The sequence below is a fragment of the Cebus imitator genome, unplaced genomic scaffold (assembly GCF_001604975.1).
Source record: "Cebus imitator isolate Cc_AM_T3 unplaced genomic scaffold, Cebus_imitator-1.0 Scaffold14, whole genome shotgun sequence".
Classification (NCBI taxonomy): domain Eukaryota; kingdom Metazoa; phylum Chordata; class Mammalia; order Primates; family Cebidae; genus Cebus; species Cebus imitator.
Window position 1 is genome coordinate 11,803,500 of NW_016107329.1, and position 13,209 is coordinate 11,816,708.

At 37.9% G+C, this 13,209-nt stretch overlaps 1 protein-coding gene across 4 annotated transcripts in view; it reads right to left on the reverse strand.

Moving 5' to 3' along the window:
* Positions 1-13,209, reverse strand: part of EDA (ectodysplasin A) — a 435,794-nt gene that overhangs the window by 15,603 nt on the left and 406,982 nt on the right. For all 4 annotated transcript variants that reach the window (XM_017502826.2, XM_017502815.2, XM_017502809.2 and 1 more), the window contains exon 3: positions 258-281. In XM_017502826.2, the coding sequence (XP_017358315.1) occupies positions 258-281 (24 nt within the window). The remainder of the gene's footprint in view (positions 1-257; positions 282-13,209) is intronic.

Genomic DNA, 13,209 nt, shown 5'->3' on the forward strand with positions numbered 1-13,209 from the left:
AAAGAAAGAAAAAAAAAGATAAAAGAAGGACAGGCAGAAGAGTAAGGAAGAATGAAAAAAAGAGATGAATCATCACTGAAGAATGATTTCTTGTTCTTCAGAAACTATAATACTCAAGAAGATCATTTATGATTGAATAAAATAACGGACAATGCTGAAAGAATGTAATACAAAAATCGTACTCTTGATTTTTTTCTTATAATTTTAGAAAAGATATGACAAGACAGTAATTTTATAAAGTCAGGAACTTAACTTACCCTTTTTCTTGTTTTTAACTGGACCTATAAGAAAAAGAAAATAGATAATTAAGTTGTTGGAAATTAACAGAAAATGTTTATTTTCTAAGACAATCACTAGCAAGGATCCCCGAGGCACTGCAAATTTGAGGGAGTCCCACAGCCAAGTGTCAGGCTTTTGGCAAGAATCCAACTATCAAACCTCCCCAGTCTGTCTTCTCACTCTTGAGGCCACAAAAGTTTCAAGGAAGATTCTTCCCTAGGGAGAAAAATCTTTCTACCTCAGTCTTTGGGGTGAGGGAATGAGTACTTCTCCATAGAGATGAAACGCCCAGAAACGCACAACTCAACAACCTTAGGACGGCATTCCACTAATTCTGCAAGTCCTGAGGTTGAAGAGTCATGCATTCAGGTGAGGATCTGATATGAAGTCTCATGTGTTGAACCTGGAAGGAACAAAGGGTCATTTTCATGGAAAGAGCAGAGCAGCAGTTTGATTAACTTTTAGTTACTTCCTTATCATGATTTAATTTGTTACTTATTAAAAGTTTGACCATAAGATACTTGTGAGGGCCACATGCATTCCCACTGTAATTTACCATAAGTTAATGGACACTTTAAATGATATCTCAACCATTTCACAAGCATTTTCTTGAGAATTACTTCTAAGGAAAATAATTCTAATTGATTGAGGGCACTCAGAAAACCCAAGGTGTTTCTAACATAGTTAGGTGACCACAACTCTCCAGATATACACAGTTTAGGTCTCTCCCAGACCATCATTTTTTTTCCCTTCTAGGGACTCAGTTCTCTTCATTCTGTATACAGATTTGACTTTAATCTATAGATACAGGTATTTACAATCTGTTACAAACTGCCATGAAGATACAGTTGTACATTAAACGACTGTCAGTGCCCTCAAGAGCTTACAAATGGAACACCAAGCATTTCAATATTATTTTATAGTTTATAAAACATATTTCCATCTATCATCTCATTTGATACTTGCAACAAACCTGGAATGACCTCTAACTGTAAGAGCAGGCCCTATTAGAGATCAGTAAGTCTCTAACCTGGAGGGCTGCCAGAGTGGCCATCAGAGCTTTCACTGGTTGTTTGAAAAACCAGCGTCTGTGTAGACTTTTCTGGTAAAGTAATTTCATGTGCAACAGTAGATATTGTAATGTCCAGCAGATGTTTTAGATTGGAGCAACCTGCCGTGCTTAAGGTCATGAGTCTCCATTCTCTTTTCCTTCTCTCTTCCCCTTTCCTCTCCTCCCAGTTCTTTGTCTTCTTTCTTTGTTATCCATCCTTTATGTATTTTTTTAAAAAAGCATTGTGAGTTCATGAGAATGTGTTTGGAAGTTCTGGGAGGAAAGCACAACTGCACAGACAATAATGATAAGAGGCAGCAACTCAACCTGAGAAACACTTTTTTCTTTTTTTTTTTTTAAACAAGAAAGCTGTTTGCAGAAAGATTTATACAGAAAGGGCTCCGCCCCATCAGCCAGCCAGCCACCATAGCCTAGGAGAATAGTAGGAAGACAGCCATTATAGCCACTCTACCCTCTTTGCAAAGGTGTGCTAGCCCAGACCAAGTTTTTGACCATTTCAGCTGGTTAAGCGTAAGCACTGTTATATCAGGCTTCAAAGCAGGCTTTGAGGAAATCAGACCATCACCAGCCGACCAGTCCTTACTAAATATGTGTATGGAAGGCAGTATATAATGAAACACAACTCACAACTCTATCTTCAAGAACTGACAGTTGAATACAGAAATACAAAAGATGAGGGGCTTTTTAAAAAAAATACACAAAGGATGGATAACAAAGAACTGGGAGGAGAGGAATTCTGGGAGGCTTCAGAATTATACTGGCCACTTAAGGGGAACAAAAAGCTTCCTGGAGAAGGTCTGACCTAAATCCACATGTGAAAAGAGAGAAAGGGAAATTTTTAAGCCTTTTTAAGCTTCTATTATTTTTATACAAGACATACCTATTCCTTATACATACATAAATGCATGCACACATACATATATATATATATATATATATGAGGAGCAAAAGGAAAAAGAACTTATTAAAGTACCCAAATAACCACTACTAACATCTAGAAATCTTCTGGGTATAAACATGTATTTTTACAAAATGGGATGGGATTAAAAATGTCATTTTATAACCTTTTTATGTCAATAACTACATTTTTTACATTGCAATTTTTAATATGGATGCAACACTGTTTAATCATCTTTGATACATATTTATATTGGGTCTAGTTTTTCACTATTATAAACAGTGCTGTAGTTAATGTTTTTACATATATACATTTTTATACACTTGTACAAAGGTTTTTTAAGGATGTGTCATTAGAAGTGACACTGTTGGGTCAAAGGGTGTGAAAAGCTTTTCTTACATGTAGTTAAACCTAACAATCTTTTCCTATTTGGTTACTGCCTTCAGTGTCATGCTTACTTAGGCTTTCCCTAATGTGATATTATAGGTAACTCTTTATATTTTTCTAGTTCTTTTACGGTTTCATTTTTATTTTTAAATCTACAATTAATCTGGTATAGATTTTGGCATACAGTTTAAGACAAAGAGTTAACTAAAATTTTTATATTTTTTCCTAAAATGGCCATGACATGAAGCGTACTGAGAGAAACAGGGCTCAAAGTCTTTTTTTAAACTTTCAGTTTCAGGGGGTACACGTGCAGGTTGGTCCTATAGATAAATTGTGTATCATAGGGGTTTTGTGTATATATTATTTCATCACCCAGGTAATAAACATAGTACCCAATAAATAGTTTTTTGATCTTCACCCTCCTCCCACCCTTCACTTACAAGTAGGCCCTGGTGTCTGTTGTTCCTCTCTTTGTGTTCATATGTATTCAATGTGTATTTACCACTTATAAGTGAGAAGATACAGCATGTGGTTTTCTATTCCTGGTTTAGTTTGCTCGGGATTACAGCTTCCAGCTCCATCCATGTTGCTGCAAAGGACATAATCTTATTCTTTTTATGGCTGCATAGTATTCCATGACATGTATGTACACTTTCTTTATCCAGTCTACTGCTGATGGTCATTTAGGTTGATTCCACATCTTTGCTATTGTGAAGAATGCAGCCATGAACATACATGTGCATGTGTCTTTATGGTAGAACAATTTATATTCCTTTGTGTATATACCCAATAATGAGATTGCTGAGTTACATGGCAATTCTGCTTTTCTTTCTTTGAGGAATCACCATACTGCTTTCCACAATGGCTGGACTAATTTACACTTCTGTCAGAAGTTTGTAAGTGTTCCCTTTTTTCCACAACCTCACCAGCATCCCTTATTTTTTGATTTTTTAATAATAGCCATTCTGACTGGTGTGAGATGGTATCTCATTTAGTTTTGATTTGTATTTCTCTAATGATCAGTGATGCTGAGCATTTTTTCATATCCTTACTGCTTATGTATATGTCTTCTTTTGAAAAGTGTCTGTTCACGTCCTTTGCCTACTCTTTAGTGGGGTTGCTTGTTTTTTGCTTGTATAAGTTTCTTATAGATACTGGATATTATACCTTTGTCAGATACATTGTTTGCAAATATTTTCTCCATTCTTTGGGTTGTCCGTTCACTCTGTTGATAGTTTCTTTTGCTGTTTTTCTGTGCAGAAGCTCTTCACTTTAATTAGGTCCCATTTGTCAATTTTCGTTTTTGTTGCAGTTGCTTTTTGTGTCTCTGTTATAAAATCTTTGCCAGAGCCTATGTCTAGAATGGTAGTTCCTAGCTTTTCTTCAAGGGTTTTTATAGTTTTGGGTTTTGAATTTAAGTCTTTAATCCATTTGGAGTTAATTTTTGTATATGGTGCAAGGAAGAGGCCCAGTTTCAATTACCTGCATATGGCCAGCCAGCTATCCCAGCACCGATTATTGAATAGGAAGTCCTTTCCAGATTGCTTGTTTTTGTTAATTTTGTCAAAGATCAGATGGTCATAGCTGTGTGAAATTATTTCTAGGCTCCCTATTCTGTTCCATTGCTCTATCTTTTTTCATACCAGAAGCATGCTGTTTTGGGCATTGTAGCCTTATAGTACAGTTTCAAGTCAGGTAACATGATGCCTCCAACTTTGTTCCACTTGCTTTGGATTGCCTTGGCTATTCAGGCTCTTTTTTGGTTCCATATGAATTTTAAAATAATTTTTTCTAGTTCTGTGAAGAATGTCATTGGTAGTTTGATAAGAATAGCATTGAATCTGTAAATTGCTTTCGATATATGGCCATTTTGACAATATTGATTCTTCTGATCCATAAACATAATATAGTTTTCCATTTGTTTGTGTCATCTCTAATTTCTTTGAGCAGTGTTTTGTTATTCTCATTGTAGAGGTCTTTCATCCCTGGGTTAGCTGTATTCCTAGGTATTTTATTCTTTTTATGGCTATTGTGAATGGGACTGCATTCTTGCTTTGGTTCTCAGCTTGGATGTTGTTGGTGTGTAAGAATGCTACTAATTTTTGCACATTGATTTTATATCCTGAAACTTTGCTGGAGCTGTTTAATCAGATCAAGGAGCTTTTAGGCAGAGACTATGGGGGTTTTCTAGGTAGAAACCATAGGAAAAACAGGAATAGAAGATGTCTTGGATGCCTTTTATTTCTTTTTCTTGCTTGATTGCTCTGGCTAGGAGTTTTAGTACTGTGTTGAATAGGAGTGGTGAGAGAGGGCATTGTTGTCCTGTTCTGGTTCTTAAGAAGAATGCTTCCAGCTTTTGCCTATTCAGTATGATGTTGGCTGCAGGTTTGTCATAACTGGCTCTTAATATTTTAAAGTATGTTCCCTCAGTGCCTAGTTCGTTGAGGATTTTTAACATGAAGTGGTGCTGTATTTTCTTGAAAGTCTTTTCTGCATCTATTGAGACGATCATGTGATTGTTGTTTTTAGTTTTGTTTATGTGGTGAATAACTTTTATTGATTTACATATGTTGAACCAATCTTGCGTTCCAGGGATATAGCTTACTTGATTGTGGTGGATTAGCTTTTCTGAGGTGCTGCTAGATTCAGTTTGCTAGTATTGTGTTGAAGATTTTTGCTTTTATACTCATCAAGGATATTGCCCTGAAGTTTTCTTTTTTTGTTGTATCTCTGCCAGGTTTTGGTACTAGGATGATGTTGGCTTCAGAGTGAGTTGGGGGAAGCCTCTCCTCCTCAACTTTTTGGAATAGGTTCAGTAGGAAAGGTACTAGCTCTTCTTTGTACGTCTGATAGAATTTGGTCGTGAATCCACCTGGTCCTGTGCTTTTTTGTTGTTGTTGTTAGCAGGATATTTTTTACTGATTCAATTTTGGAGCTCATTATTGGTCTGTTCAGGGATTAAATTTCTTCCTGACTCAGTCTTAGGAGATTGTATATTTCCAGGAATTTATCAATTTCTTCTAGGCTTTCTAGTTTGTGTGCATAGAGGTGTTTGTGATAGTCTCTGATTTCTTTTCTTTTCTTTTTTTTTTTTTTNTCTGTTGTATTGATGATGATGTTCCTTTTGTCATTTCTGATTGTGTTTATTTTGATCTTCTCTTTTTTCTTTATTACTCTAGCTAGTAGTCCATCTATCTTATTTATTCTTTCAAGGAACGAACTATTTGTTGATCTTTTGTATGTTTTTTTCACATCTCAAATACATTCAGTTCAGCTCTGATTTTGGTTATTTCTTGTTTTCTGCTAGTATGGGGTTGATTTGCTCTTGTTTTTCTAGTTCCTCAAAGTGTGATGTTAGGTTGTTAATCTGAGATCTTTTCAATTTTTTGATGTGGGCATTTAGCACTTAATACTGCTTTAGCAGTGCCCGAGAGATTCTGGTAAGTTGTATCTTCATTTTCATTAGTTTCAAATAATTTCTTGATTTCTGCTTAATTTCATTATTTTTTCAGAAGTCATTCAGGAGCAGGTTGTTTATTTCCATGTAATTGTATGGTTTTGAATGATCTTCTTGGTATTGATTTCTGTTTTTATTGTGCTGTGGTTTGAGAGTGTGGTTGGTATGATTTCTGTTTTGTTTTGTTTTTTTAATTTGCTGAGAATTGTTTTATGGCCAATTGTGTGGTCAATTTTAGAGTATATGCTATGTGCAGATAAGAAGAATGTATATTCTGTTTTTTTTTTTTAACTGGTAGAGAATTCAGTAGATTTCTGTTAGGTCCATTTGGTGAAGTATCAAGTTCAGGTCCCAAATATCTATGTTAGTTTTCTGCCTCAATTATCTTTCTAATACTGTCAGCAGGGTGTTGAACTCTCCCCGCTATTACTGTATGGTTATCTAAGTCTCTTTGTAGGTCTCTCAGAGCTTGCTTTATGAATGTGGGTGCTCCTGTTTGGGGTGCATATATATTTAGGATAGCTAGGTCTTCTTGTTGAATTGAACCATTTACCATTATGTAATGTCCTTTGTCGTTTTTGATTGTTGTTAGTTTAAAGGCTGTTTTGTCTGAAGTTAAAATAGCAATCCTTGTTTTTTGTAAATTTTTTAATTTTAGTTTTAATTTTTGGATTTCTATTTGCTTGGTAGATTTTATCCATCCCTTTACTTTGAGCCTATGAGTGTCACTATATGTGAAATGGGTCTCTTGAAGAAAGCAGTTGGGTCTTGCTTCTTTATCCAACTAGCTACTATGTGCCTTTTAATTAGGGCATTTATCCCATTTACATTTAAGGGTAATATTGATATGTGCAAATTTAATCTTGTCATTGTTAGCTGGTTATTATGTAGACTTGATTGTGTAGTTGCTTTATAGTATCCATAGTCTATATACCTAATTGTGCCTTTATGGTATTCAGTAATGGTCTTTCATTTCAATATTTACCACTCCCTTAAGGACCTCTTATAAGATCTGGTGGTAATGAATTTCCTTGTCTGAAAAGGATCTTATTTTTCCTTTGCTTATGAAGCTTAGTTTGGCTGGACATGAACTTCTTGGTTGGAGTTTCCTTTTTTTCTTTTGTTTAGATGGAGTCTTGCTCTGTTGCCCAGGCTGGAGTGCAATGGTGCAATCTTGGCTCACTGCAACCTCCGCCTCCCAGGTTCAAGCGATTCTCCTGCCTCAGCCTCCTGAGTAGCTGGGACTACAGGCATACACCACCACACCTGGATAATTTTTGTATTTTTGACAGAGATGGGGTTTTGCCATGTTGACCAGGTTGGTGCCTGGCCAGAGTTTCTTTTCTTTAAGAATGCTGAATGTAGGCCCCCAATCTATTCTGACTTGTAGGGTTTCTGCTGAAAGGTCTGCTGTTAGCCTGATGGGATTCCCTTTGTAGGTAGCCTGTCCCTTCTCTCTAGCTGCCTGTAATACTTGTTCTTTCATGTTGACCTTGGAGAATCTGATGACTATGTGTCTTGGGGATGGTTGTCTTGTACAGTATGTCGCAGGGGTTTTCTGTATTTCCAGGCTTTGAATATTGGCCTCTCTAGCGAGATTGGGGAAGTTTTCATGGATATCCTTAAGTACGTCAGAGCAGCTGTGGTATGCTGGAGGTGTGAGTAAAGCACTCAGGATCTTTGTTCCTTTCCCAGTCAGAGAGCAGCAAGGGCAGTATCAGTGCAGTGGCAGTGGCAGAAGGGCTTTCAGTTGTCTGGGAGCTCCACCCCAGAGAAATGCAGAGCCTCTGCCAATGGGAATGTTCAGCCAGGGGGTGGGACAGTTGCACTATGGGCCTGAGCTGGGTGCCCTGCTTGGTAAAGAGCAGGGGGTCAGAGGCTCACCAGGAAGAGAGACTGGGCTTCTTTCCATATGGCAACTGTGGTGTGCTGAAGGTATGAGTAAAGCCCTCAGCTTCTTTGTTTCTTCCTCAGTCTGAGGGCAGCAAGGGCAGGCCCACTGCAGTGGCAGTGGCAGAGGGGCTGTTGGTTTCCTCTGAAGCTCCATCCTAGGGAAACACAGGGTCACTACCAGTGGGAATGTTCAGTTAGGGTTGGGGCAGCTGCTCTGAGATCCCAAGTCGGGGGCCCTATCTGGTGAAGTGTAGGGGGTAAGGGCATACAGGGAAGAGCCATAGCCGGGCTTCTCTCCCTATGGTTGCTGCAGTGTGCTGGAGGTGCCGGTGACACAACTAGGCCCTTTGTTCCTTTCCCAGTCCATGGGCAGTAAGGGCAGTACCATTACAGCTGCAATGGGAGAGGGGCTATAGGTTGTCTGGGATTTTTTTTTCCCCAGAGAAATGCAGACCCACCACTGACAAGTGTTCTGTCAGGGGCAGGGTGGTTGTGCTAGGGGCCCAGGTGGAGAGGCTTTGCCCAGTGAGGAGTAACAAGGTCAGAGACCTGCGTGGAAAACAGTCTGGCTGCTTTTCTATAAGGCATCTGCACTGTGCTAGAGGTCCATGATAGTCCTTAATCACCTTGCTCCCCCCTGAGCCTGAGGGCATTAGGGGAGGGAGCTGTGGGGCAACGAAAGTGGCAGGCCTGCCTGCTTCCACTGGGAGCTCTGTCTCAGGGAAGTGCAGAGCTGCTACTGGCCCAGAAGCCCAGATAGCGGTAGTGTGGCTGGAGTCTCAGGTTGGGAGGCCTTGCTCAGTGAGGAATAGCAGGGACACAGACCCATGTGATAAACAGTCTGGCCGCTTTTCCATAAGGCAGCTATGCTGGGCTGGGGGGCTCACAGTCTTCTTCCACTATATTTTGGGTCATAGAAGGGCTCTCAGAGAGCTCCTGCTTAGTGGACATTTGGCGTATCCCTTGGGAAAAAACAAGGATGTAAAAGTATACACAAGATTGTCATTAGATCATATCACATTTCCCATAGTGCTAATAAACACATTATCTCAGCAGTATAGGAGTTTCTTCTTGTTCTAAGATAGCTCACCATGACCAGTAAACAATTCTTATTAGTTTCAACATGGACCTCTAAGATTTGGCTATGTCTCTACCATGCCCACTGCTTTCGCTTGAGGCCGTTATAGTTGTAGCTTCTAGAGAGAAAATGTTAGTGAGCTAGAGCTATCCCATACGAGACATGAGCATCTTGACTCACAGCAAAAGCAGTAATCCCTGATGAGTTCTATGATCTTTTAGATATATCTATTTGTTTTCTCTACATGCTTCAGGACCTTATTCATACCTATTCAGGGCACTACCACTATTACATATCTGTTTCTAGTGTAATAAGCTACATTTCTATATCATTCCAGTGTAACCATATGCTTTCTTTAGACAAAACCCACCTGCATCAGAGGGGGACATATAACTACGCAGTACTGGGGACTGCGTTGATAGGAGTAAAATTGGGATTGAACAAATGTTGATCAACATGGGCAGGTAGTTTGCCTATCTGAGACTAAGGAAAGGGGATCTTGTGATGGAATCAGGGCCATGGAGGCCAGCAGTAGGTCTAGTCAAATTCTAGTGCTGACTCAACCACAAAATGACCATACGGCAAGTGACTTTTCTTCTGGTTCTTCAAATGCTAAATTAGGGGACACGACATACATGTCTCTATTCAAAGCCCAGGGTTCTGATGAGGATCAATAATATAAAATAGCAAGCTAGAATTTTCTGTCCAGTGAAACCATCCTTCAAAAATGAAGGAGAAATAAAGACTTCCTTAGACAAACAAAAATGAAGGAATTTGCTGCTAGTAGATAAGACTTGCAAGAAATGTTAACAGAAGTTCTTCAGAGAGGGAAAATGATATAGGTCAGAAACTTAGATCTACATAAAGAAAGAAAGCAAGCACATTAGAGAACAAATAAATGAAGATGAAATAAAACATTTTATTTGTTCTTAATATATTTACTAGATAACAGTTTGTTTAAAATAATACCCAGCCTGGTCAACATGGTGAAACCCTGTCTCTACCAAAAATACAAAAATTGGGCTGGTGTGGTAGCTCATGCCTGTAATCCCAGCCACTTGGGAGGCTGAGGCAGGAGAATCGCTTTAACCCAGGAGGTGGAGGTTGCAGTAAGCTGAGATCGTGCCACTACACTCTAGCCTGGGAGACAGAGCAAGACTCTGTCTCCAAAAAAGCAAAAATGCTTTCTGTGATTGTAGCATGTGGATATGTGAAACAAATGACAGCAGTATTTTAAGGGCTAGGAAGGAAGGATTGGGATTACTCTGCTATAATATCTGTGCACTACCTGTGAAGTAACATAGTGTTATTTCAAAATGGACTTGTATTAGCTGTAAATGTATATATCAAACTGTAGGGTAACCACTAAACTTTTCTTTAAACAAAGTGTAATTGATATGCTGAGAGGGGAGAAAATGGAATCATATAAAATACTTAATTAAAATCAGAGAAGGCAGAAAAAGTGGAAGCCAAAAAAAGAAACAAAGAAAAATGGTAATGAATAGAAAATAATTACAAATATGGTTGATATAGTTTGGCTGTGTCCTCAACCCAAATCTCATCTTGAATTGTAGCTCCCATAATTCCCACATGTTGTGGGAGGGACCTGGTGGAGATAATCAAATCACAGGGATAGGTTCCTTCACACTGTTCTTATGGTAGTGAATAAGTCTCATGAGATCTGATGGTTTTATAAGGGGAAACCTCTTTTGCTTGGCTCTCATTCTCTCCTGTCTGCCACCATGTAACATGTGCCATTCACCTTCCACCATGATTGTGAGGCCTCCTCAGCCATGTGGAACTGTGAGTCCATTAAACCTTTTTTTCTTTATAAATTACCCAGTCTCGGGTATGTTTTTATCAGCAATGTGAAAACAGACTAATACAATGATAGATATTAATCCAACTGTATCAATAATTAATTTAAATGTGAATGCTCTGAACACACCAGTTAAAAGACAAAGACTATCAGAGTGAATGAAGAAATAAGACCTAATAATATGTTGTCTATAAAAAATCCACTTTAAACATAAAGACACAGGTAGATTAAAGTGTAGGGATGGAGAAAGATATATCATGCTAACACTAATTAAAAGAAATATGGTATTGCTGTATTAATTTCAGACAAATCTGACTTCAGAGCAAGGGAAATGATCAGGGATGAAGAAGGGTATTACATTATGATAAGAAGAGTCAATACTCCAGGAAAACATAACAATCTTTAATGTAAGTGTACCTAATACAGAGCATCAAAATATATAAGGCAAAAACTGATATAACTGCAAGGAGAAATAGATTAATCTACTATTAGTTGGAGACTTCAACATGTCCTCAGTAATTGCCAGATTTAGCAAGCAGAAAATCAGTGACAATATAGTTGAGCTGAATAGCACCATCAATCAACTAGATCTAATTGACATTTATAAAATACTTCATCTAACAATAGCAGGATACACATTCTTCTCAGATTCACATGGAATATTGAACAAGACAGACCATATACTATTCCATAAAACACAACTTAAAAATTCAAAATAGATATCATACAAAGTATGCTTTTATGCCACAATGGAATTAAACTAAAAATTAATAACAAGATAGCTGGAAAAATCCCAAACTATTTGGTGATTTTAAAGCACGCTTCTAGGCCAGGTGCGGTGGCTCATGTCTGTAACCCCAGCACTTTGGGAGGCTGAGGCAAGCAGATCACCTGAGGTCAGGAGTTCAAGACCAGCCTGGCCAACATGGTGAAACCTTGTCTCTACTAGAAATAGAAAAATTAGCTGGGCATGGTGGTGCACGCCTGTCATCCCAGCTACTCTGGAGGCTGAGACAGGAGAATCACTTGAACCTGGGAGGTGGAGATTGCAGTGAGCCAAGACTGAGCCACTACACTCCATCCTGGGATATAGACTCCATATCAACAAATCAAATCAAATCAAAACAAACAAAACAAAAATCCGCCCTTTTAAATAACACATGGGTCAAAGGAAAAGTCTCAAGGAAAATTTTAAAATATTTTGACCAAGATGACAATTAAAATGAAACCTATCAAAATGGGATGCAGCAAAAGCAGTGCTGAGAGGGAAATTTATAGTGTTGAATGCATATATTAGAATAGGAGAAAGATATAAAATCAATATCTATGCTTCTACCTTAAGAAACTAGAAGTAAAGAACAAATTAAATACAAAATAAGCAGAAGAAAAGAAATAATTAAGAGCAAAAATAAATGAAAGTAGAAACAGGAATGCAATAGAGAAAAATCAATGAAATTGAAAGCTGGTTCTTTGAGGAGATCAAAAAAATTGACAAAATCCTACCAAGAAAGAGCGAGAAGACACAAATTACTAATATCAGAAATGAAAGAGGGCCACCATCACTACTGATTCCATGGACATTAAAAGAACAATAAAAGAATATTATGATTAACTCTATGCCCACAAATTTGATCAATTAGGTGAAATGGGATAATTCCTTAAAAGACGCAATCTACCAGAATGCACACAAGGAGAAATAGGTAATCTGTGTAGGCCTATATGCATTAAAGAAATTGAATTGATAATTCATAACCTTCCAAAAGGCAAAGCACCAGGCCCCAGTGGTTTCACTGGTGAATTGAATCAAATATTGAAAGATGAAATCATAATAATTCTCCACAGTCTGTTTCAGAAAATAAATAAAATCAGAGGCACTACCTGGGAGATGAGATCATCTATACACCAAACCTCAGCATTGTGCAATATACCCATGTAGCAAACCTGCACATGTACCCCCAAATCTAAAATAAAAGTTTTAATTATATAAAAAAAGGAAATAGAAGCAGGGGGAACACTTCTTACCTCATTCTATGAGGCCAGCATAACCCTAATATCCCAAACAGACAAAGGCACTACAAGAAAGGAAAACTACAGACTGCTATCTCTCTTGAATATAGACGCAAAAATCCTCAATAAAATATTGGCCAATTAAAGCCAACAATGCATTAAAATAATTATACACCACAACCAAATGGGATTTATTCCTGGTATGCAAGGCTGGTTAACCATTCAAAAATCAATTATTTTAATCCCATCACTCATCAAAAGTTTAAAGAAGAATCATATGATCATGTCAATAGATCCAAAAAAGGATTTTTGACAAAAT